The sequence below is a fragment of the Brachyistius frenatus genome, unplaced genomic scaffold (assembly GCF_029030835.1).
Source record: "Brachyistius frenatus isolate BFR_SWC_R1_liver_20210118 unplaced genomic scaffold, ASM2903083v1 Contig_17, whole genome shotgun sequence".
Taxonomy (NCBI): domain Eukaryota; kingdom Metazoa; phylum Chordata; class Actinopteri; family Embiotocidae; genus Brachyistius; species Brachyistius frenatus.
The window spans coordinates 3,688,063-3,714,397 of NW_027210616.1; the positions used below are offsets into that span (position 1 = coordinate 3,688,063).

The 26,335-nt window shown below is 43.5% G+C and overlaps 2 protein-coding genes across 2 annotated transcripts in view; one reads left to right on the forward strand and one right to left on the reverse strand.

Moving 5' to 3' along the window:
• Positions 1-26,335, forward strand: part of mrpl11 (mitochondrial ribosomal protein L11) — a 40,349-nt gene that overhangs the window by 8,471 nt on the left and 5,543 nt on the right. The window contains exons 2-3 of the mRNA XM_069694397.1: positions 3,786-3,964; positions 22,605-22,700. Of these exons, the coding sequence (XP_069550498.1) occupies positions 3,842-3,964; positions 22,605-22,700 (219 nt within the window). The 5' untranslated portion in view covers positions 3,786-3,841. The remainder of the gene's footprint in view (positions 1-3,785; positions 3,965-22,604; positions 22,701-26,335) is intronic.
• On the reverse strand, positions 10,190-16,547 carry tmem265 (transmembrane protein 265). Its single transcript, XM_069694395.1, has 2 exons — positions 16,129-16,547; positions 10,190-12,995 (listed from the first exon to the last, which is right to left on the reverse strand). Exon 2 carries the CDS (start codon positions 12,991-12,993, stop codon positions 11,929-11,931), a length of 1,065 nt encoding a protein of 354 aa, XP_069550496.1. The 5' UTR covers positions 12,994-12,995; positions 16,129-16,547; the 3' UTR covers positions 10,190-11,928.

The window sequence follows — 26,335 nt, forward strand, 5'->3', positions numbered from 1 at the left end:
TGGTGCGGTGACCTTTAATGATAACCAACTTATTCCAATTCCTAATATAACAGAACCTAATACAACAAGCACTGATGTTAGTGCTAAACCACGGCAGGCACACGTCGGCTGTACACGCTGTAGTCTAGTGAGCAACAGTTCCCAAAGGCTTACAGAGGTGTTTTAGAATGGGCAGGGGGAATAGCTGTTGAGAATAATAAATCAACCACATAAAGGGGCTCTGATAGAAGATGTGAAAACGTACTGAAGTAGAGTTTCCAGTTTAACACACATTTCCACCTATGTTTGAGTCTTTGGCAGAATGTACCCATGATAAGATAAGAATGTTTGAGTCTTCATTTCATGCCGCAACACAGGATCAGTCTTATTGGAAATTATTTGACTTCATTTTCTTCAGTTTTTCAGTTTTAATTTGGCAGAGATATGAAGACGAGAAGGCAGATAAAGTCTAACAAAGGTTATTGAGCCAGTCTTGATTATGTGTTGTTGCAGGTACAAAGTCTCATCCCAGTGAGAAAATAATTACTATTCTGCCTTTATTTCATCAGGCTGCAGCAAAAAGATATGAAAGATGTAAAGAGAAGAAGAAGAAGACATAATTTCCTCCCGGCTGATACAGTAGCCCTATCAATTATATTGAGCGTGATCTGCAACTTTCAAACCCAAGAGAACTCTTAAATACCACTCTGTCCATTTTTTAAGAATGTAATTTTATATAAGATCAATATCTATAACCTTGACTTGTTGATAAAAAAAACAGATTTACAAGCATTGTTGATGTTGACTATAGTTTGGCTCCTTAATGAACACTAAAGTGAACCTAATAGCCTAAACAACAAACAGCGGTGGGCTTCACCGGTGCAATTAAACTCACATTTTTAATAGCAAACTGATTAATTTCTTTAATCAAAGTCAGCTTTATCCTTGAAATGCAGTCAGTTTTAATTACGTTAAAACACAACAGAGGCTTCTGTTTCTGCTCTGTGACAACCTTCAGAAATTTCAGAAGCATAATAATGAATAGGTGATAAAATGTAATGAGTTTTTACATGAGGAGTCTGGTTTCAGATTATTTTTCCACTAGAGTCTATGTGGATCTGCACATTATCATGACAGGGGGGATTTTTCTGCAGCTTTTCTCCTCTGTGCTCGGTTTTATTGACATGTTTACTTCTGTCAAAGGTGTTGTTTCCATCCCTTATTTTGACAGACTGCAGGGGACCTTGAAAAATGTTCAGATTTTCTTGGAAATACTGGATTTAGAGTTTGGATTTTGGTTGTTATTTATTAGGCAAAAACATACAAGTTGATGATGAGAGGCTTGATGCCAAATCCTAAGGGAATAACTGTAAGAACGAGATAGGGAATGGAATTATAATGGCAGAAATAGGAATTACATTGGTGGGTGGAACGACAATTCAGAGTATTGTCCAACATTTGCAGAGTTTTTTGATATATTAATGCTCACTGCAGCACCTTCCTTTATTAGGCAGTAATTTAAATGCTAGGTTTGTGGCTTGTCATTTATCAAGATTTTTTTTTTTTTTTTTTTTTTAGATTTTATACACTTTATTAATCCCCGAGGGGAAATTTCTTCACTACAGCAGGGGGGTTCTCAGGGGGGAGATGCTGCAGCAGGCTGCCACGACCGCGGCGCCAGGTAACCTGACCTGAAGTGCATGTTTTTGGATGATGGGAGGAAGCCGGAGAACCCGGAGAGAACCCACGCAAGCACAGGGAGAACATGCAAACTCCGCACAGAAAGGCCCAGGACCGGATTCGAACCCAGAACCTTTTTGCTGTGAGGCGACAGTGCTAACCACTGCACCACCGTGCCGCCCAAGCATGTTTTAACAAAGTGCTTTCGCGCAGTTACTCTACATGGCCAAAACAAATTGCTCTTTGTGTGTGCTCCTTGTTATCAATGACGCTTTTGCCAGTAATTGCTGTAGGAATGTAATATTCAGCCTAAAGAGCAACTCAAAATTTTGTCTGTTTCTTTCAAATTGCTGCTGCTTTGATTTGATTTGATTATTCACAGTAAAACATTAACCCAGCACTGATTGAGGCTTATTGTGTGGCCTTGAACTGTGTTTCCTGCTGCTGCACATTTAATGGCGCTTTATTCCTTGAATCTAATGCAAATTCAGCTGTATGAAACGCACTGTCAGTGCAGTTGTGATGCCTTATGTAGGTCAATTCTTCTTCACTGCTTGGCCTTGCGATGAGTGATTTCATTTTGTGAGGGAAGTGCAGTTTTATTATTCATACTCCAACAGCGATTGGAGTTGCGGTGCATTAAAGCATGACGTTGTCATTCCCCCGCTCACAGAACTGTTATTCCCTTTTCCCCAAATTGGAATTAAACCCAACAGTTGACGCTGGTCCTAACTCTTTCTCCCTCCTCAGACACAGAACTCGAGTTAAACCTTGTCTCTTTGGATGTACATTATGCCATTTTATTGCTTGATATTTTACACCACTTTTTTAGTTATTTAGCTTCAGTCGGCAATTAAGGATTCGTGAGTTCTGTCTTCATTTGATAACAGAAGTGACTTTTCTCACTTCAGATTTAACACATACTGGTTTCTGCATTTCTTACTGGCTCCAAAATTGATCTGACTGACAGCACGATTTTTCTGCAATGAAGTAGCTGAACACATTAGGTGAGTAGCGTGAAATTGACCTCTGAAAAGTAGCAGCGTATGTGAGTTACATTGTAAAGACGGCTATTGAGAGAATCCAGACTAAATGGATTCTATTTGGGACTCTCTCTGCAGTATGCGCATCACCTTAATGCCCTTACAAATATTGCCTCATGGTGGTTGCACTTTAACGGCTGCTGGATAATCAGCAGTCCAGATAGAATCACAACTTTTCTTGGGAGTAGCTTCTCCCTGTTTGTTGCTGTAAAGCAGCATGGGGTCCCATATATCTTTCTGGTACTGTCTCTTCTGTTGATCTAATTGGATACCCTCTGTTGCCTACAATGAATCATTGCTGGGCCTCTTCTCTCCCCTCAAGTACTTATTTTTATTGAATGCAGGGTTCCCCTGAATCACAAGGCTCAACCTTAAAACTTGTATTTGTCCCTTGGCTCCAGTCATTGATCTTTTTTCTTCTCCTTTTTTTTCCTCCTGTGTCAGTTTCACTTTTATTCCAACAGAGGATTACAGGTCTGCTTTTATGTCTTGAGCCTCCTCAGAGAAAGGCAAAGAGTTCAGGCCATTCTCCCCTCTCCACTAATTGACTCCTAATTTGGCAAATGCATCTTAAGGTGGAATGAAAAAGCCGACCCCTCTTTGCTTTCATATGTGGGGCCGACACCTCCACCCATCCTCCATTTATCGATCTTGTTACCCATCTCTCCTCTGCCCTTGACCTCTCCTGATGGAAGGGAGTGCCGCTGTAGCACAAACACTTTAACGGTGACACATATCAAACAGAGGTGAGGCGATGGAGGCGTTTTGGCATGCATGCCGTGATGTTTCGGAGAGAAGTTTAAATCCTGCTAGTTTTTAGGCTCGTCAGTGTGGCAAGCATTTGACTCGGCTGCTGATCCACACTGCAAACACCTCCAGGAAAGTGGCTCTTGCTGAGCCGATCGAAGGCAAAGATTTTTTTAATTACTCACCCGCTGCAGAATGGAAGGGCTCGGGTGTTGCCTGTGGGTATTCGCATCGACTTGAGTGTATGATGTTTTAATGAGCCCAGCATGTGAATGATTTGTTGCAGTTGTGTATGTTTGAAAGGCTAATTTGTTTGTTTTTCTTCCTCCTTTTCAGTGGATGGATTCTCAGTTGACTTGGAGGCAGATTTAAGGCTTTCCAGAGAGAACAGGATGTCAAAGATCTCCAAGGCAGCCAAGGCTCTGAAGAAATTGGATACAGGCAATGTAATCCGGGCTATAGTGAGGTCAGGACAAGCTGCCCCTGGACCTCCACTGGGCCCCATCCTGGGACAGGTAAAATCACTCACGATTCCACTTCTTGTTCCGCCTGTTCGCTCTGAGTAATCACGAGTATTAGCTTAATTGCAGGAGCATGTCTTCATTTTATCTACTGACCTTCTGCACACAGCTCTCATTAACCGTGAGACAGCCTGATCCTTCCCTATTTTCACTTTGCCAATCACAAAGTTGTCTCTCACCTCAGTCACCCCACCGTACATCCCCAGCACCACCTCCATCTCCTCCTTTATCCCCTATTCATATTCCCATTCTTATTCTAGTCTCATAGCTCCATTGTGGAGGTGGGTGCCCCACACTGCCTCAGTCTGCAACTATTTTCTCAGTTTCCACACCAAAGACACTAACACCTCCATCCACAGCAGCTGTCCATACACATTAGCCTCACGCTTTACAAGCCGGTTGATGAAATGGGATTGAACCTGTGAAGGTTTTGTCTCAAATTCTTGTATACGTCTTTCTGCTTCAATTGCTCCCGAAAGACAGCTGAGGTTGTCTGGTTTTTTTATTGCTCAGGGACGCACCACTACAACCTTTTCACCACTGATGCCAATTCCAACTTGAAAAATGTATGTATTTGCTGGAATAATAATAAAGTAAGTCAGCAGTCCTCCAGCAATGAGCAATGAACAAAGTGGAGTGAGTGGACAAGAACAGCACAGGGTAAATTATATTTTGTTGTAAATAAAATCATCCCTCTGAAGGTGTTCAGTCCGGATGCTCAGTTCAATAACTTGTCTTTTGTTTCTGATCACGACACACGAGTGCATTGTTTTAGAACGTTCTTGTAAAGCTTAGATTTTATTCTACACTATAAAAGAACTATCTGCTGCCAATTTAATGGTCATTCAACTATTAAAGTTTGATTGTCCTTTGTGAGATTGAATGAAAGCAACCCTACTGCTCGTTCTGTACATACAAATGATGCAGTTAGCCTCTTTAATGGATAGTACTCATCAGCCCTGGATGCTGTTGTACACTTGCAAACCAGATCAATTCTTGCAGCTAATCCATCTCTGTGACTTAATGACGACACTCAGACCGCAGAATGGAAAAGCGTACAAAGCTGGCAGAAAGGGGAGCTACACGTGATTAATAACATGAGGGAAACGCAAATGTTGAAATCCTAGAAAGGAGTTAAATAATGTAAAAATATCATATTTTTCTTATGTGACATCAACAGTCTCACCACCATTACTTCAGGCTTTCTGTTCAAAGTGATGTACTCCACCATCACCAGCTGCACAACATTACCCATCACACAAATCTCCCTGACAGACTGTGACTGATATTCAGTGCTCAAACTTACTGTAGTTTTAAGTCATTTTATACAGATTTCGCTGCTTCTAAATACTTGATGTCATGTTCACATATTAATGCTGCAACTAACTAATTCCTTTATAGATACATTTCTGAAAATTTTCTCTGAAAATCCTGAAATGTTTTTGTCAGAAAATAGAAACTGGTTTTTTAATTGCTCTTTTTTTTATCTGCCCAACAAGCCAACACCACCCTCACCTCACTCCACCCTCCTAAAATATTAAAATAAGCATATTCTCACATTTTAAGAGCCTGAACCATTACATTTGCCATGCGTGCTTGAAAAATGGAAAACCATTAATCAATTATCAAAATAGCTGCCAATTAATTCTCTCTACTGACCATTTAATTATTTGACTCATCATTTCAGCTTTATCACAAGTTCCTCTGTTCATAGTAATTCAACCATTTCTCCTCACATCTATACGAGGTCTTTCCTTCCAAATGCTGCATCAATTATAAACATAAAATCTGTGTCGTTGCTATGCAGATGGCACTCAGTTTTTATGCATAATGCCAGAGGCGTCATGTTTTCAGGTACGTCTGTCCGTCCTGTTCTGGTAAACGCCACATCTCAAAAACTGTTTATGGGAATTTCTTTAAAATGATCACAAACGTTCACTTGGACTCAAGTATGAACTGATTCAACTTTGGCGGCCAGAGGTCAAACGTTACTGTGACCTCACAAGACCCATTTGTGGCCAAAATTCAAGAATTTATTTGTTAATCATGACAAAATTTCAAACAAATGTCTAATGGGATAAAATGATGAAGTGAGGACATTCTATAGTATATTCTATAGTCAAAAGGTCAAAGGTCAGCTTCACTGTGACATCCTAATGTCCTGCAAAAACACTTTTCTGTCCATTATTTAACACCATACCCCAGGACAATTTTCAAATCATGACCTATCCCTGGGTATTACAGTAATGACCCTTACCACTGAAAAACATCCAGACATTTTTATCCAACAATAAAGTGGTGGATCTATGCTTTAATCTGATCCAATTTCAGCATCTTTTATTCCTACTCCAAAATACAGCAAAGTGCTGCCAAGTGAAGAGACCGTAATAACCCAATTTTACCGTCTCTGCCGTGTTTACCAGTTAACTGTATAATTGATTTTTACTGATCACATTTAAGGAGCAGCTAAATTTTTCCTTCCCCTTTAGTTACACTGGAGACCTCGGAGTTCCCTCTGAGCCGAGACTGAGAATTAAGAAACTCGCTCTCACTGTCACTCAACTCTCAACTCTAAAGGTCACTGAGTTTTTCTTTTGGCATATTTGAAGCAATTTGAGCTTCAAAGGTTAATAGAAAATTTACTTTTGCAGCTTCTTACCTGATTTTGCAGAACATGAGACACTGTACACCTCAAACTCAAATGTAAAAACCTGTTTTCTCGAACAGTCTCTGTTTTTGAAAGGCAAAGGACACATTTTCAATGGCAGCTAAACAACAGGCATACAGAAATACTCAAACAATAGCAAACATATATTTTTGAGCAGCGCTCAGCCCATCTTTCACGTCATATAAAACCTGTCATAGTGACATGAGTGCTAACATGTCAGCATCAGTGGGGGTGTGTGGTATTTTTGGGTGTTCTTCCCCCCCCAAAAAAAACACTATTTTCTTTCCCTAAGACGCCGCAGTTGGAATTTAATCATCCTGAAAAATCTGGGATTTGTGACGCTTCGTGCGAACACACAAACTAAAAATAGTCATTGCTTCAACAGCTGTGACAAATGAGCAATATAGTCTTCATCTTCGTTTGTAGTTCCAACAAGTCCTCCAAAAGCACAAAAAGCACTTGGTTAGACGTACAGTATGAGGTGTTTTTGTGTTTTGTTTTGTTTTTTCGGCGAACAGTCCCACTGAATCCTTGTCCTTGTCCTGTCAAAATACTGTTTGAACAAGAAGCCTAGTAAATAATGGACACAAAACTCCACTTAAGTTACTTTTATAGGCAATTCGTTTGGGTTTTTCTCTCTGGGAGTCGTTCACCTTTCTGAAACACCTTAGTTTTATGTTTCTGTTGTTGGAAACATTCTTTTTAACATCCACATTTTAGGTTATTGATTTTGTGACCTCAGCTTAGACCTACGATTAGTGCAAAAAAAGACAAATGTGCTTCTGTTTAGTGCTTTAGCTGTCTGCAGACAATTTATTTGACTTTTAAGTGTTGGTGAAAAATAGTCACTTACAATTTCCCTAAACCCGAGGCGACATCTTTGAATTGCATCTTTGTGAGGCCCATATTCCAAAAGATATTTCACTTCAGTGGTGGAAAGAACCCAAGTATGTTCTCTCAAGTACTTATGTGTATTTCGGAGATACTTGTACTTCCACTCATTTTCAGAGGTATGTGTTGATGGTACTGTTTACTCCTCTGCATTTTTGTCAGCTTCGGTTACAGAATCAGAGTGTCTGGACGATATGGACAAAATCAAATCAAACTTTGTATCAATATTGTAACAATATTGTTGGGATGGGTATTGATGCCCTAACAAAATATTTACACAATGACATTTTTATAAATAATTATCATAAATGTGGATAAAATAACTAAGTTGGTAAAGGCAAATAATAGTCCATCTACAATAGTCCTAATATAATGCAGCTTTTAAAAGCATAAAAGGACAACACTCATACCATATGGCAACATTAAAACTCAAGATATCGATATACTATCAATATATTGCTCAGCTCCACTAATTGTAGTAAAGAAATAAATTAGGATGTAAATTATTATCAAGTTTAATCTGTCTCCTAGAATATAAAATGATTAAAATCACCCCCATAATCACCATTATGCTTTAACTACATTCAGCACTTTAAGTTTAATTTGATTCTCATGCTGACTTTTAATTTGAACAGGGAATTTCTTCACTGCGTTTTGGCTACTTTTACTGAATTCCACCACTGTTCAGTATTCAGTGTCATCAAACGGAGAACAGCAGCACGTCCTCACATTTGATCATTTGGAACCAACAAATGTGCAGCTTTTGTGTTTGATAATGAACTTAAACAATTAAGCATTTATCAAAATGGTTGGTGGTTAATTTTCTGTCGATTGATGTACTCAGTCCTGCTTTGTTTTTTTGTTAATTTTATTTAATTTCAGCTTCAGGTGAATGTCACCCCAACTTCTGAGACCTGTATTAGTATGCGTTTGTCTCCACTGCTGCATCGCATATCATAAGAGTCACATACTCTTTTGCATCATTTCTTTCTCATAGAGTATACTTTGAAGTTCCCTCCAGAAGCAGTGGTGCTGATGGTGCGTGCTGTGATGAATGATTTAGACATCTGTCTGTTAAATGTGGCTCTCGCTGCCAGACTAGGTGGTTGTGAGCTCGTAGGCATACTGCAGCTGTCGCCACGTCAGGGCGAGGTGAGATGGGTTGTAACCAAGTGCTCGACCAGGCAAAACAAAGCTATACGTTTGTGTAAAGGTGCCTCCTTTTGGACTGTTTGGGATGTCATTGTTATCGAGGGTCGTGTTGTGTGTGTTTGTCTCTCTCGGGTCCCGTGCTCCATCAAGCTCGCAATGTGTGTCGCAAACGGTAAAAAAAAATGGCAGTGGGCCCGGCCCTTTAATCTTAGCCAGCCTCTCCCCCTCGGTTTTTTTTACTCGTCTCTGACTAACCACCCTTGACAGGGGAAGTGCAGAAAGGTAGGCCGCCTGTCGGCTGCAGGGCAAATTTAAACAAACGAGAGAAATAAAAGAGGGAATTGGGAGACAAAAAAGGGGAACTGACAGCTTTGGTGCATGAGAATAATTACAGTTTGAAATTAGCACAGGCGAATAGAGGGGAAGAAGAGCGAACAATGGAGAGAGCAGTAGAAGAAGAAACAAAATAAGAGAGCAATGCTCTTTCCTTCAGATGCTGGTTATGAGAATCGGTGGGAGCTGAGGGAAAATGCTGAGCATTGTATCCGGAGCTTAACAGGTGTAACAAATTCTAGGAGGTAGTCATTTGCAGAGTCTGCTGCCTATGCAGTCACCGCCTTTAGTATAATAGAAATATGAGAAGTTGCCCAACAGGGAGTGCATCCAGAATGCATGTGTTTGAAATGTAGAGTGAGCAAAGGAGAGGAGGAGATGAAAGAAAGAGGGGAGGCGAGAGCTGGATGCAGTCTACTACGCTGGTTATCCCTCTGTGCTTTCCCTTAAAAGTCTCTCTGAACCGAAGAGAAATTCCCAACTGAAACTTTAAATGAATTTCTTTCTGTGACTGAGAGTGTGCATTAGTCTTAATGCGTCCTGTAAATACAGCCTGTAAATCAAGCATAAAGCAGTGAGAATGAACTCTTGGAATTTTAAAAAATAGCCTCAATTTCAATTATTAGGACCATTAAAGCTCGGAGGACAGGCTGACGGGTGCATTCACAGCCGCTGTGAGCAAAGAGCCAGTTCACTCTGGAAAACATCACGCGCACTTACTACCACTCTTGACACGCACAGCCCATCACATCCAGACTTCTCTCTCTTTGAGCATTAAAGGCAGACAACACGACAGCACACTCAAGGATTACTGCGAGGGGATCTGAGCTGATGGGGCTGCTGGCATAATTGTGATAAATGACGGCCTTCCGTCAGCATGCCGCTCCGTGGAGCAAAAAGCGCGTTTCTCTGCCCCGAATATTCAGGGAGGCTTCCATTCGCTTCGCCAGTACAGCAGGGGGGAAAAAAAAACATGCAATTCCCTGCAACTGCAGAACGAGAGCTAATTTGCTTTAATACGGTGGGTGGAGGTTTTGCAAGAATGAGGCAGTTATTTGTCCCAAAAGTCCCGTGGCCTTGAATAATTTGAACTGACTCCTCCTGTTTTTTGCCCATGTGTTTGACAGTCTGCCAATAACGCTGCTACATAATAGCCAATGAACTGTCAACACTCGGCAAGTATGAAACGCTTTATTAGTTTCCTGTCCTGGAGATGTAGCTGACAACAGCTGTGGAATAACTTCACAGTATACACATGGCATATGTCCAAGTTCCACATGGTACACATAACGTGTCCGCGCGCCTCTCAACGACCCAGAGGCTCGTAGCTTCATGAGGAAACAAGGCACTTGACTGTACTGTACGTCCTCTACACCTTCTGTTTCGACCCATAATCTCCCAACATCTTGATTAAACTCATGAATGAAAAGCTCCATCCATAATTCAGATGGAATTAAAAAGTATTTTTTTCTAAAGTGAAAAATTTAAGGGTCAAACACTGGACTGTTTTTTTTGTTTTTTTTTCTCTTTGAAAATGGCCGACACACACTTTAAGACAAATACAGACAACAAAACATGAATTTTCCATGACCTGTAAAGGGATTACTTACATTGGCATTAAGTATTTGTAAACAAAGTAGTAAAATAGACCTGTATTGTATTTTGTGTTAAAACCGGTCAAAGATTGTATTAATGCAAACAGCGTCTTTTGTTGTCGGCATCTTCGGTTTTGCACATTTTGTTGTGCTAAAATCACTGCTTGATGATGTTAACATGAAGAGCAGATGTTGAAACGTATGTGAAGGTACATTATACATTTCTCAGTTACTAAAGTAAAGTCATATCCAGGTAACTGATGTTTAAATTCTGCATTTAAGTCACATAAAAAAAATGTCAAAAGTTTGACATTTTCTGCCAAATAAGAGGAACTAATGAGTAATAAAAGTCAATGTCCCCTTGAATGGGATGAAAATCTGGCACCATGGAACTTGCGGTGCACAATTTTGGGTCAAGGACCCTCCAAGGGGCCACAAGATATATCTAGGAGGTCATGACACTATTAAAAAGATACAAGGATACAAGGAAAAAGACATCTTTCTGCTTCAGTAAGTGCTTATTTTTTCTGACTTCTCCCTAACTTTTGAATTTTTATATTGAAAATACTCTACAGTCTTACCTCTTCATGCATCTAAAAAAAAAAAATAATAATAAAAAAAAATCTGAGGGACGAATGTCACTTGGGGTCTTGATCAGACTTTGATTTGGCTCTGTGGAACTGAAAGAAAAAAACATGAATCATCACTCCTCGGTATTAAACTTTGCTCTGTGGAAGTTCCCTGTAAAGTAACGGAGAAAACACTGAAAGGTCACCGGGTGTATTTTAGCATCTAATGGTCTTGTGGTCTAATCTAACACACAAATTTGAACTCGGATTTGTATTTCTCACCCCTACAGATACAGTATGTCGAGAAGCATTGGAAATTTAGCAAGAAATCAGCATTAAACCTTTAGTTATAAATGTGAAAAATAAAAACAAATATCTCGACGTACAACAGAATTCAACAAAGTGCGGCAGGAAGGGCAGTTAAACCCGGATTAAACAACAATGAACACTACTAGACTTCAACACAGATTTCTGGAATATTCTTTACAGTCTCACAGGTGTGTTCACAGTGCTGACTTTAAAAACACACTCCCACAAATCACAGCAGTGCATTTTGAGTTATTTCCAGCACAACAAAATGTGCAGAAAGCCACGCTTGCCAAATGCATTTCTGCAGCTCTACATTACATCCGTCACTGTTGTACTGAAATTCAATACAAGTTATCTGTTTGGATGTGATACTGGCTCGGCTGGTGTGAGTTTGGAGTGTGGGTGTGTGTTTATGCATGCGTGCATGTGCAGAGTCATTCTCTAGAGTTCATGGGAGATGAAAGAGGGTCCTAAGGGCGTCGCTGTGGGCTCCAGGCTGACGTGGGAGAGAGTGTGGCTTTGAGAACGAGACAGTGTGTGATAATGAGAGGGAGGAGACTTCCCCTGGGCCTGGCCCTCTCCCTGCTCTGAACTCTGGCTTGGCAAGGTTGAGTCTCCTGGTTCTGCTCCAGGCACAGTCCCAGCTCCAGCAGCACCACGCTCCTGCTTGTGTCTCTCCCAGGCTGAGCTCAGCTTCACAGCCAGAGCCAGAAGGTTCTTCCCCAGGAACACAGTAGACACACGAGGGTCCCTATACCACAGCATGCCTGTGCCCCTCAGTGCCAGGGTGAAGATATTGATAGTGACCAAGCTGAGCCAGGGGTACAAAGCCTCCTTACGGGGTCCTCTCTGTCCTGGCAGTCCGGTGGCCCCCAGCTCTGTGAGGGCCACGCACGGCAGCAGCAGCAGGAGGGCGTAGCAGTAAAAAAAGACCAGACCCTCAGCCCAGATGGGCAGCTTCTGCTCAACAACACCTCCAGTCCCCGCCGCGGACCCTCCCTGGGCTTCCCACAGCCCCGCCTGCAGGTCCAGCACATCCAGGAGGTCGACCACCACCCACAGGAGCCGGCCCCGCACCTCCTGCTTCCTACGCTGCGGGGTCATGTGGTCAGCTCCCGTCAGGATGAGAAACAGGGAGGGTAGACAGATGGACAACAGCAGCGTCAGGGTCTTTCTGGCCAGCGGGTCGGGCGGCCGGCGCTCCTGCCTGTAGTTGTGGCAGACAAAGAAGAGCTTGAGCTGGAGCAGTGACAGGAACAGGAACCAGAGGGCGTTTGCAAAACCGCGGCGTGACGACCGTGCCTCCGACACCACACCAGCTGAGACGAAGCGCAGTGCGAGCAGGAAGCCCACATCACCTAGCAACACTGCTGCACACTGCCACACACTGGGTCCTGAAAGACCACGGGCTCCCAGCATGCTCTGCTCCAGTAAGTAGAGGTCCACCACTGCCATCGTGCTCACCGTGACCAGGGTTGATACGCACACCTGGGGCGTGGGCACCATGCCTGAAAGAGACATACACACAGATGCACCGTGGGAAATCTGTTACATCGTCAAGATTCAAGCTGTGCTCGCATCGCTCTGCACGGTGCCATCTGTCCCCAGTAAAACTGACAAGTCTGCTGGATAAGAACGCTTTTTTCCAAACTAATTCAAAACCAAATGTAAAATAGTTAGATGCTTGTTGCTATGGTTAAAGACATTAGCTGCAGAGTAAGCACAGAGTGCCCTTCATCTTTGGCCAGAGCTCCATCTACCCTGGCTGCTCAAGCTGGGAAGCCTATTAAATTGTTTTTTTGTTTTTTTCTCTGCGGCTCTTTGAATTAAATAGTCTTCATTTTCCATGAAGGTCCAAACATTGTTTCCCTTTGATTCAGAGATTTTTCTCTCAGAGTTCTCGGCTGTTACCTTTTCTGTTTATTATTTCTGTTCTTTTTTGTACTGAGCTTATTCATTATTAATTAATTGCGTTCAGGCGCAGCCAGGTGCCCTGTCAAAGCCTTTTCTTTGCCTCTATAGTCTGCCATGTTTATTCTCATACTGTGTTGCAGCCTTTAATCATCTCAAATCCCCTTCTCATTTCAGATGAATATTGATAACTTGCTATTTGTTTAGAGATGCGTTTGACTTGTCATTGTGTACACACGTGTGCATCCGGGTGAGTGCACGCTGGCAATGCTAATTTGGCTGAATAGGAGGGTTCATTTTATTTTGTTACTGCTCGTATGTCAGCCACAGACGGCATTAACCTCAGTATTGATCTCGGTGTGAGAAATGATCATTGACTTTACAGTGTAATCGAAACGACGTATCTTTATCGTATTTAGCTGAAAATCCCTGCACAGACCACTGGACTGTCTGTTATCTGCTCAGCACCACTCGGGGGTGCCAGCCCCTCAGCTAGATCGATGACATTATAATATAAAATCATTACCAGCTCAGATGTGTCCTAACAGCAACAGTTGAGCATGATTGAGCGAGAGATTGTCAGCATGATTGCTGCCTCTGAGAAAAGTCGGCCAATGAAAAATGTGTATTGATATCTTGCCGATAGAAGACACATCTCTTCCCTCACTGTAAGACTAACAGGAGCTTTGCCATCTCCTTGGTCCTGTCTGAATCATTGAAGAGGGTTGAAGAACTCTACTGGGTAGAAAAAAGAAAAAAAAAGACAAAGGGGGTTTGAGATGGCGTGTGTGTGTGTGTGAGTGTATATATATATATATATATAAGACTGCAAGTGAAAGATTAATAGGCCTTTTGGCTGTCTACATGCCTAATAAAGTGTTACTGCATGATGGTAATAGTTCATAAATAAGCTCCGGGGGAAGTGATGAAGAAGAAAAGACTCAAATGCAGATAGAAAGTGGCTTCTACACGCTAATATGAAGCCATGCATTTTCACGAGCCAGCTTGGCCTGGAGAAATCCAAATGTATTCATCACCGGCCGTATTGAAAAATCCCAGACATTAAGGGTTTGTTCTAAAACCGATGACTCAAAGAGATGAGGAAAAGGAACCATCTCAACTGATTAATCTGCTCGGAGGCATGGTGGGAGGACAGGCGTGGATCATGCCAGCACTTGTAAAATCTAAAGCCTTTTGTCTGACGGCACACGCCAACTTGATTATCCTACATTCAAAAATGAATGAATTTCACCAAGCCTGCAGATTGAGAGGATATTGGAATTAAAAATGTTCCTTCTCTGGAAACAACCTCAGCTTGCAGGGGAGAAGGAGGAGGGGGATGAAGAAGTTGAATGTTACAGCTGTCTCTCTCTCTCTCTCGCTCTCTCCCTCTCGGTTGTGCCTCTTAAGTTATTCCACCTGCGCCTTAAATTTCACCCCGGAAATCTCCCCGTCACCTTGTGTTTGTGTTTGGACTCGCTGTCAACGCTGTGCAATTTATTCTGTTCTGAGTGAGGAACCGGGATGACAACCCGTGCGTCCACTCAGCTCATCAATAATGACCAAATTCATCATTCTGCTGTCTGCAAAGTGACACTGCTGTTGACACGGTGAGGCAACCTATTTCACTGTAAGCATAAGTAATGGCTCACTGTACTGTTGAAAGAATCGTATACATTCTATTTAGCACTGAAAGTCCCGTTTTTTTCTATTTAATCCACCTCTGGGCATTTCAATGTGTGACATGAGTGCGCACCATGTACACTATTATCTAAGTAATCGTTCAAATAGCAATTCATTTCCATCCCGCACACTGACAAGAGATGAAGCAAGGGGTGGGGTTGCCACTTGTATTTGTTTTCCATTAATATTGGGTGATTCCCAGGTGGACAGAAATCTATGCAGTGCAAAGATTAATTTGTCTACAACAGCAGTTTATCTCCATATGCAAACACCCACCCTACAGAGCTCCACAATGCATCAAAGACCAAATCCTTCACAGGTGGCACCGGAGCACCAAGGGCATCAGGACAACATCTAAGCCATTATGTGCAAACTAGTTAATTAATAGAGTCAGGGCTGTGCAATCCCTGATAATGCCGAATAAATCCTCTCTCCGGACCTGAAGCCACATGACTAAAACATCTGTTGATTTGTCAGGTAACAGCCCAAGAGTTGCCCGAAGGATGTTGTTATAATTTATTTTTTTTACAGTTATCACGTTTGTTTCCCTCTTAAAACATTTGGTTATCCCTGGCTGCCCAGCATGCGGTGCTGCTGTCGTTGCATCCTTGAACAATCTCTATTAAACCTCTTCTCTGCAACACCTCTTTCATAACTGCCCTATTAACAGCAGGTATTGTGGATTTATCCGCGCATGGCTGGTAGTAAAGTCGAGCTTTAGTTACCCAAACCATTCGTCTTGCACTTGGGCTCGATCTTCCCGGCTTGTTGATTTACAGCAAGTAATGCCCCCCCTCCTCCTCCTCCCTCCCCCCCAAGTGGAAGCGCAGTCGGTGGACAATAAAGTCTCTTTTATTGTCGCTGATGAGCCGGACTCGGTGATAAAAGTCTTATTCTCACTGTCCGGGTGTTTGTATACAGTCGGGCTCCGGGAGAGGGCTCATCTAGAGGCTGTTAAGAGGGCAAAGTCATGTCTACATGCCACACCAAGCACATTCGAGTTTGTAGAGGCAAAAAAAAAAAAAAAAAAAAAAAACCGGCTCATACTTATCAAGATTTCCTCCTTCGTGCAGATCTGGCATGGCAGATATCTCCGTCCCCCTCGGCTGGCTCCGTGGTTATTGCAGAGGCGCGGATCTGGATCTGTCGTCTCCCGCAGTCTTGGGAGTCTGCTGTTTGTCGGTTTATCTTTTCACACGGCGGCGGGGGCAGAGAGCCGTGCAGAGCTGCTGCTCGGTCGGGCTCCGGCTGTGCGGAGCAGCCGGGGAAGTCGGTCAGAAGTGGAGCAGCGGCGGCGGCGGCGCGGAATAAAGTGAAGACCGCAGACCTATCCAACCGAGAAGATGGTTCACGAGCAAAGAGGCAGAGCGGTGCAACAGCGAGAGGAGGACGAGGAGAAACTCACTCACGCTGTCCGAGTTGGGTTGTGGTGTTAATTTGTAAGCAGGTTACGTGCTCCAGCCCAGACCTCCCACCCTCCTCCTCAGTTTCTCCTCCTCTCCTCCACCATCAGCTGTGCAAGTTTAACTGGAAGAATATACTATGAATATTTTAGAGTCCTCTGTTACAGTATACTCTTTGGTTATGGTAATAATAATGATGCCACTTGCAGAAGATTAGTTTGGGAGCACCTTATTTACCCTTCTCTACTTGAAAAAGGAGTGGGGGGGAAGTGGAGCGAAAGATGCTTGTAGACTGTAGACACATTTAGACCTCAGAAGGCAGATGTTACAACTTTAATTAGTCCTCCTTCTGTCTACTTACTGTCTTAGTCACACAAGGAAATCATTCCTCTGTTGTAGATTAACTCATTACGGCCGGCTTAGCGCATACTTAAACAGAAGGATTGGGATTTTTCGGAGACAGATCTGGTCGAAAATGAATCTCTCGGAAGCAGTTTTTAAAAAAGGGCTGCCTCATTTGCTCGTTCAAGAATTCAATTTCAGCTCCTTTTGTCAGCTACAGATGGAGTTTGAAGAAATTTCACGTGGCGTCACCTTGTCCTCAAGGTCCTGCTCCTTCAAGTGTGTCTGTAGGCAGTCCCAGTCTGCACCTTTAGCAAAAGGCTCAAGTCCTCAGCTGCCTCGTTTCTGTGGCTCTCAGTGAGCCGGGTTCATTTTAGAGTGAGAGGTTTAATCAGACTGGTGAGAAAGGGGATGGAGAGTCATCTTTCTTGTCAGATTCAGCTCTGCGGTCCGCTGGCTTCTAAGAGAAGAGAGATTTTCCATTTTCCCCACTCCCGCTTGGAGTTTTTGTGGGTGTGTGTTCTTCTTCACCCCTCTTCTTCTTCTTTCTGCTGCCTTTCTGTCACCCTTCTCCTCATGTTTATCCCAATCCCTCCTCCATCCTGCCCCCCCCCCCTCACCCTCCTCCTTTCTTGTCTTTCTGTTTTTTTGTTCCCTGTGGGTGTGGTTGAAGGTCACTGTGCACACTGGCTCACTTTCACAGAGGAAAGAGGGGGAGAGCGAGGCAGGAAAAAGGAACATGGAGAATAGCAGAGGAGGACGAGGGGCAGCCAGGCGGGCAGGCTGTCCACAGTACTGTGCACTCATCACTTTTTTTGCTTCAGACATGATTGGGAAACTTTGGAAGGACTTACGGGGTTGCAGACTGTCCAAGAATGCTAAAGGCGTCAACAGTGAGCATTGCTCCACATCAGACCCGAGGCTGACCTCCACAAACAGGACTGTGTGGCGTCACCTTCCTGCTCTTGGCTCTTACTCAGTGTCACCTCACAGTGCGAGGCATGAATCACTCCACCTTTTAGCTTTGCACCTCTACAACCAGAGGCGCAACAGCAGCAGAGATATTGTCTGTCTCATCCAACACGTATGTCTTCCTTGTCAAAACCTGGCCCACCTACATTTACCCCTAATTCACCTTGATTGCCAACCATTGGGATTCAGAAATTTTCTGCTGGTATCAGCGAATGACGCTCGGAGCTAATAGCCTCGAGCAGGGTTCAAACCTCTGAATGGATTCAGAGGTTTGAAAAGCTCACTTCTTTCTACCTCCACAACTCCATGTGTTTTTAATTTTCAAACATAAGCCCCAGCACGGACTCAAGTGACGTCACTCGAGTCAATTTATCAAAAAGCTTTATACAACCTTTTTTAAATAGGGGGGAGGGGGGGACTTTTCCTGTAAAGTTCCCCTTTTTAGAATAAAACCTTTAAGCTGTAAAATTCCCCTTTTTATGCCTCTGAATACTCCACAAACAGCGGCTCTGATAAAGCGCCGCGATCAGTTGTTGTTGCAGTCTGACTTTATTCCAGCCCCTGCCTTTCTTTCTTTGTGCGTTTCCCCTCGACATGTCAGCGTATCTTGTGATTTTTCAGTCATCTCCAGCGTGGAGCCACAGCTGCCTGCAGTTCAGGCTCCCGCGTTTCTGCTGCAGCCTCCACACGTGATTAATCATGTGAAGTGGCAAAAAGCACAACACTGTCAAGACTGTGAGGGGGACCTAATGGAGTTGAAAATGGGATGTTTTGTCGTGATGCAATCCATTTTGTTCCACCTCCTGCCTGCGTGCCTGCCTGCTTTCACCATGCCCTCCAACAGCCAATTCTTCTTCTCATGCCAGGTAGAAAAAGTGAAGACTGCATCTGTTTTGAACAAAGCAAAGACACTGCAGAGAAGTTTTGGTTGGTTTAGAGACGAGTCCTTGAATTTGGTTCACTCTGTTGGTTCTGCATTCATGCTCGTTTGAGCAGTGCCACTCAACTCTTTTATGCAGGTTTAAATATTGGCCTCAGCACAGTTCACTGAAGACTGGAGGTGCAAATCGTTTTCATTTTCCACTTTGGAGACTAATTCACTGATTCTACTGTGGAAAATCAAGTCAAATGTATGTCCAGCGTGAACTCAATTTATTTGGTGCCGTTTGCAGTGTGCAGCTGTGTCTGTTAGGCCCAACCTGAGCTGTTGTTCAGCCTCTCGCTATCAGTTACCCCCTCTGCTGCTGAGGGGTTCAGCATGAAACCTAATCAGCTGTATGACGCTACATCGGGGCTGAATGTGATAAAATGCCAACACCGGAGCAGATTAAATGAACAAGTTAATGAAGGTAATGAATGAGAGTGTTTCACACTGAAGAGTTTAATTAACCTCGCCCGCTGCCAGCCTCTCTCCACTGGAACACCTTTGTCACCGTATCGCAGCCCTCCTCCATGCCGCCCGCATGGGGGCAATTTATCCAGTGGCCTTGTGTGCCAGGGGCAATTAATCCTGCTCCTGCCCCGAGGCTTCATCCTGAGACTGTATCCTTTATCTCCATCGTTGCCGCGCTTCCATTAAGCACAATGCTTCTCTTGACCGCCTCTTCCTCATCTTCCTCTCTCTCCCCTCCTCTTCCACTCCCTTTCTTCTCCTCTCTCCCTCATTTTGTTTTTGTTCTCTCAGATGCAGAAACACCTGCGACCACACAGTGAACACTTCCTCACCGTCAGCAGTCCGTGGCAGCTTAATATGCACACACATACACTCTTCAACTCGTAGTCTTGTCAGATTAAAATGAGGCTGAAGTATTCATACACAGACGCGCACGCGCGCACGCACACACACACGCAGACACACACACACACACACACACACACACACACACACACACACACACACACACACACACACACACTCACTCACTCACTCACCCATATTTATAAGGACCTCCCACAGCCTCCACTTTACTTCCCTCCACTTCACTTCAGTCAAACAAACCCTCGTCTCTTTGTTCAAATATTGACCAAGATTGCTGACCACATTCTGACAACTTTAATGCACCTCAGCTGTCTCCCCCCTTTTCCCATTGCTGTCTCTTCTCTCCTCCCATCATGCTCCTTCCCCTGCACACACACACACACACACACACACACACACACACACACACACACACACACACACACACACACACACACACACACACACACACACACACACACATACCCACCCACCCACACCATCCTGCCACACCAGTGCTACATCTTGTTAAAAAGAGTTAGTGAAGCTGAAAGGCCAATCACATTAACATGGAGGGAGTGTCAAAAAAGATGGCAGAGAATATGGTGGAAGGGTCGAATCAAATGGACACTTCTCAGATTTTAATTGCAAATGCCTAATTGCTCCCATAATTATGAGTAATAAGATTCGGCTGTGCTGATTTCAAAATGGATCATATAGCAATTACTCACCACTGTCGCTGCTGGATTTGACGGCAAGAAAAATCTCCGTAGATTAGCGTTTAATCCCGGTGCCCAGGATGTCAGAAGGCTTTGAAGACGTGCGGCTGAATGTCCTTGTCCACAGCCAGCATGGAAGGCCCCGCCTTGGGTGATGGGCCTCAGCCATTTTGTACTGGAGAGCTCTAATCAGTCATGGTGAAGGAGCGAGGATTTATCCAGCAGCTCGGACTCGAGGATGATTAGATGCTCGGATGCAGAGCGTGGGGTTGGCGATTTGGCCAGGGCATGAATGTTACTGCTCCAGCCATCTCTCTCTCTTTCTTTCACTGATAAATGTCAGGGGAAGTTGGAGGAGCCAACCTTGAACCTTGCTTTCATGGCACCCCAGCCCTCTGCTATACACATTTAAAGACCGTGATTGCAATTACCAACATGGTTCAATTGTAGTAATTACTGCAGTTAAACTATTAAACACCCCGAGGCTAAAATAAAACTTCATCTTCAGACAGCGGTATGCCCGGACCTTTGTGGAGCAGCTTAATTAAAATATGATTACCTGTCTCTGGTGCATACTTTAATGGGTACAGAGCTCAGGGCAAACTGTCTGTTGTCCCAAGAGGGTCGTGTCTCTCGTCCCCAGGCCAGTCTTTGTCTATTTGCCACTCTTCATCCCGTTTTTTATGTTCATTTGAGATCTTTTTAGCAGTGAGGGACCGTCTGGTTCAGGAAAGGCTGTGTGAAGTCTCTGCCTCTGTCTATCTTTAGCACAGTCCCTTCTCTTGTCTGCATAATGTCTCTGTCCATGCTTAAGCACATTTCAGAGGCATCAGGCATTATCTCTAGCTGGTCAGGGAGGCCTTTTCACAGCTTTGTGTGGCATGAAAGGGCTGTCTGAGTCGATGGGAGCGATCATTATCTGACATGGGCTGAACAGACGGAAGGGAACGGGAGCTGAATGTGTGAGGCAGAGCCTGAGGGTTTGCTTTGGACTCATAACCAACATCACACCTTTTAAATTAATCCATATTTAATTCAGCTTTTCTTTAGAGCACCCTCCCTGCTTGTTTATCCTTGCCGTGTTGTTTTATGGGAGGCGGAGGGAGGGAAGGGCACTGGTAGAAGGTACTGAGGTTGGCATGGGATTACTATTAATAAGTACAGAGGGGAGGGAAGGTGGAGCTTAGCGAGGGCCCCAGGGTTGGAGCTGCGTTTCATTTCATTAATAGGATATTGTAATTCCGATAGCACCCATCAGCTCAAACAATAACCTGCCTCGACTCATGTGATGTGTTGAAATTTCAATCAGTTTATTGTTCCCGTGCTAACGGACGCAAAGAAACGTTGTAGACGCTAATGAAGAGATGCAGATCGAGCGACTGATCAGCATTCATCAGGTGTTCTTGAAGCCTTTAGTGGAGATGATGTTCAGAGAACTTTTCTGCTCCAATAAATTCACATAAATGTCTCCCCCCACCTGTCATTGGCGAATGTCTCAGGATGACTGACTTTTCATCAGATCCATTATTACAATCTGCTCTGCTCAGTGTGTTCTGTCATGGAGGGATGGAAGCGCACGGGTCCATTAAACTGTGTATAAAATTCCCCCCCCCCCCTTTTTTTTTTCCTCCCCTCATTTCTGAAATGAACATTTCAATCAGTGTGTTGCCTTTGGGAAGGATGGCGGGTGAAGGTCAGTTTAAATTTCAGCAGTAATAATTAGAAACTTCATTAGACTTTGCCGCTGAATCCCGTTCCAAAGAGGAATGGTGCAAAGGAGCAGCATTGGCCGGGTGTTGACTTAATGTCACCCATCCATTTTGCTTTTGCTCTGGTTGGCCTCGCAGGAGCTAGAAAATGGGAGCGCATTCATCACTGGGTTTCTCTGGCTTTGGGCACCAACATGCATTCAGTCATAGCTCGAGTGACAGACGCGCACGCACGCACGCACACACACACACACACACACACACTCACACTCGCGCGCACACACACGCACATACACTTGCACAGACACAAACACAAACACACACACACAAACACTTTGTCTGGAACAACAGAGAGCTGCGCATACACACTCACACACACACACACACACAGCATATATATATATATTCGGTCACATGGCTGCTCCCTGAACCAGCCATGTGTGTGAGTATCGTCAGACTTCTGAAGCTTTGATTGATTGACTGACAGCAGCCCAGGCATCTGTGTTCTGGCAGCATAGTGTGACACGAGTGACATTCGGCTGAATGTTTTGCAGCCTCAGATTCCTCATACATTTTAAAGCCATCCTCCACAATTTCTCCATGTTTAATTCCTCATTTTCTCGCCCTGTTCTCTATCCAGAAAGGAATCCCCATCGGGCAGTTCTGCAAGGACTTCAATGAGAAAACCAAGGAGCTAAAGGAGGGCATCCCTCTCCCAATCAAGATCCACGTGAAGGTTCGTCAGTGCGGCTCGCTGTGGGTCTCTCTAACCCATCCCTGACCCTTTACACTCAGCACTCCTCCCTCCCACGATTGTGGTTAATTCCACTCTATGCATAACGTTACCAGAGCACTTTCCATTATTCATACTCTACCACCGTAGTAAGCTTTTTCCATTTGCATTCATTAATGAAGCAATACCCAGAGGAACTTGGAGTCAAGAAGCATTAAGTGCATACAAGAGATGTGAATTACTAATAAAAGAGGGGTTTTGAGCTTGTAGCTTTTATTTTACACAACCACATATTGTTTGACTCGTTGTACCTCCCTCCCACCTGCGTATTGTTTCTTATCAGAGTTGTGTTCTTTCAGCTGAATAAATGTGTGTTGTAATTAGGTTTGCGATGCAAGGAGGGGGAAGCCTAATCCTTTAAAAGGCGTGGATTTATTCTGACATGCAATATCCAGCAACAGTTCTGCCATCACTTCTTGGGCCCTGCTGCTGCCCATCAGGGCCATCTGCTGGAGGTGTTTAGTGTTACTTTACTGTGTACTGTATACTTTGTAAGGCTTTAATCTGTGCATGCAGCATGCTTCCGCCTCTTGAGACGAACGTTTCTCAGACATCCTTCACCTCAGATTGTCAGTAGCTTTGAGCACAGCTCTGGATGCCTTTCATCCTACTTTAAAGGAACAGATTGACATTTTGGACAACCTACTTTTTTTTTCACTTTCTTGTAAAGAGTTTGAAGATCGATACCACTCTCATGTCCGTGTGTTAAGTGAGGAGCGAGAGCCAGGAGGCAATTACCTCCACATAAAGACGGGGGCAACAGCTAGCCTGGCTCTGTCCAGAGTTTAAAAAAAAAAAAAAAAAAAAACGACAGACTGCCAGCACTAATTAATGTTACTTATCAATCATATTTATTTAATACCTATACAAACAGACATGAAGCAAAACCAAGATCCTTAAAGAGCCATGCCAGCAGGTCTTTGTCAGAGAAGCACTTTCAGCTAAATGCTAGCATGCTGATGTGTTGCATATTTATATCTGAGGCTGCTGAGAACGTGTTAATTGAAACCAAACATGGAGTAGCATCTTGACCTCATGACGGTGCCCGAGGAAAAGTGAGGAGATCTCCCAAGTTATTCCGACTCACCCTGAGAGGGGCAGGAGGGTGTGCTCCAAATGTCAAAAGAAAGCCATCCAACAGTTGTTGAGACATTTCAGTCTGAAACGAAGTAGTCGATCAATAGAACAGCCTGATGCCGTTTCTTCTCTGGTTTTCTGGTTTCTGCAGGGCGTAGGAGCTGTGGCAGCGGTGGTTGGCAGATATTTGACTAAAAACTATGCATTTGGATGTAATTTGGGGCTATATTACTTTACAGTATTTATTTAAAAACTGTCAGCCAAGAAAATGATAATCACCAAACATTCATGAAACAAAGCTCCGAGTGAAGCTACAGGGGAATCTAAGTGTTATAATAACAGGGAAAACCCTGGTGTTGTCCACTACATGTTGAACAAGGTCCATTCTTATTGGCCAGCTGTTCAGCGTGAACTAGTGGACAATCTGAACATAGCATGACTTTGTTGTCCACAGTAGTCACGCTGTTAGCATAGCTGAAATAACGAGCTTTGTTTTTACGAGGAGTTGTGCACTGGAACAGTGGCGCATTGACCACCTGATGTTTCGTCATCACAGTCGTTGCCAGGCAATAATTATGTTTGAATACGGATTGAGCAAACCGGATATAACCTGTTAACGATCGAGTTTTAGAGGTTCGGAGTCAGGCTAGCTCATTCCTTTTGAATGAAAACCTTTATTGCCCCGACAACAACTACAAGACAACACATACTCTGACAAAAAAACGTTAAGTCCTCAGACAAAGATCATCATCATCAGACAACATTTAAACATCATAAAAGCATCATCAATAAAGGACATATAGTGTGAAGTGCAAGAGAATGACAATCCTTACCATCCGACCGCAGCTCGTTGAGCAGCTGAATGCTGAAACAAAGGATGTAAAGCCTCTTTTTGTCTTCATCCTGGGCATGTTGTACCTTCGCTTTGTTGATGGAGTGACTATTCAGACCACAGAGGGTGCAGTGGATCTGCTATGATCCCCCACCCTCCAAATACTGAAAACATATGGTCAATACCGTCTGGATAAAGGTCCTGTAAAACAATGTCAGCACAGATCTATTCACGTTAAAACTTCTGAGTTTCCTATGTTTCCCGTCTTTATGCTAAACGAAGCTAATCGCCTCCCATCTAATCTGTATCTGTATTTGTAAGCAATTAACACTTATTTCCAACAACGTTGTTCCTTAAATATTTTTGGGGGGGTTATGACTCCAATAACGGTTCCTGCGCTCTCACTCCCCCCCTTTTTTTTTCTCCCTCTGTCTTTGTATCTTTCCTTTTGTCATTTGACAGATGGAGGGGCGAACAACAACAACTCATTGGACCTTTACAACCGATAGCTTTTCCATAGATAAAGAAAAATTCCGTTTTCTCTGCTGAAAGGTCACTTTTGTTAGATAACACAACCGTGGTGACAAATCACCTGCTGTGTGGTATCTTCTCAGCTCAGCCCACACTTTATTGTCTGGTGTTTGTTTTATGTGACATATAACAGATAATATGAAGTAAGCTTTCTTCAGATGATGTATTGACTGGATTGAACTTCATATTTGAGTTCATAAAGTTCCCAGCCAGCGAATTAATCTGAATTAAAAGAAAAGGGTCAGAAGGACTCAGGCTGAGGAGGTTATTTTTGTTTTGGTCCTGAGAGGAAGATGGTGAGCAAATAAGGATGGGGAGCAGATGTGCAGCAGACACGCGTACGGGTTACACCAAAAAAAATGAAAACACCTCATGCGGATGGTTTAGCTCACTTCAAAGTTGAGTAATATTTGTATCATTTCAAAGCTGAGCTGGTTTTAATATTTTCTCCGAACTGCTTATCAAGTGTAAATGTGAAAGAAGCTGTTGGTAACATATCAACACAGATTTATCTGCAGGTCTCCTCAGCTCGTTGCTGTGGTCAGTGGCCTGCAGCGTTCCTGTTCTGATTCAGTGTCATCGATGTTATTTTCTGCAACAACAGCCGGCTGTTCAATGAAAAAGCTCAGATAAACCAACTGAACGCATACTTGCTCAGGGCCAAACAGCAGGCTGGCAGAGTTGGCAAATACCTACTGAACATAGTGGAGCATTCAGCAGCTAAAGAGCCGACTACAACCTGAGGAAGCGACCAAAACCAGAGCTAAAGAAGAGTGAATGTTTGGACTGTATGAGGTGGAGTTTGGGCCAAATATATGTTGACATACACGCTGTCAAATGTCAATTGAACATGTGACAAAACATTTGTCATTGTCTATTCAACTTTAAACTGTACTTCTGTCGTGTCGTTGCATGCCTTGATGTTGTGTATGTCGTTGTGATGTGTCCTCTGGCTGTACTGTTGTTATACATTTTTTTTTTCCTGATCTGTCGTTTGACTTGTTGTGCCTCAAGTGTCGTTCTCAACAAAGCTTGTTGTACAGAAGTACAATTAAGAGTTAAATAGATATTGTCAAACATTTTGTCACATGTTTAATTGACATAGACGAGGGTGCACATCGACATATTTTTAACACAA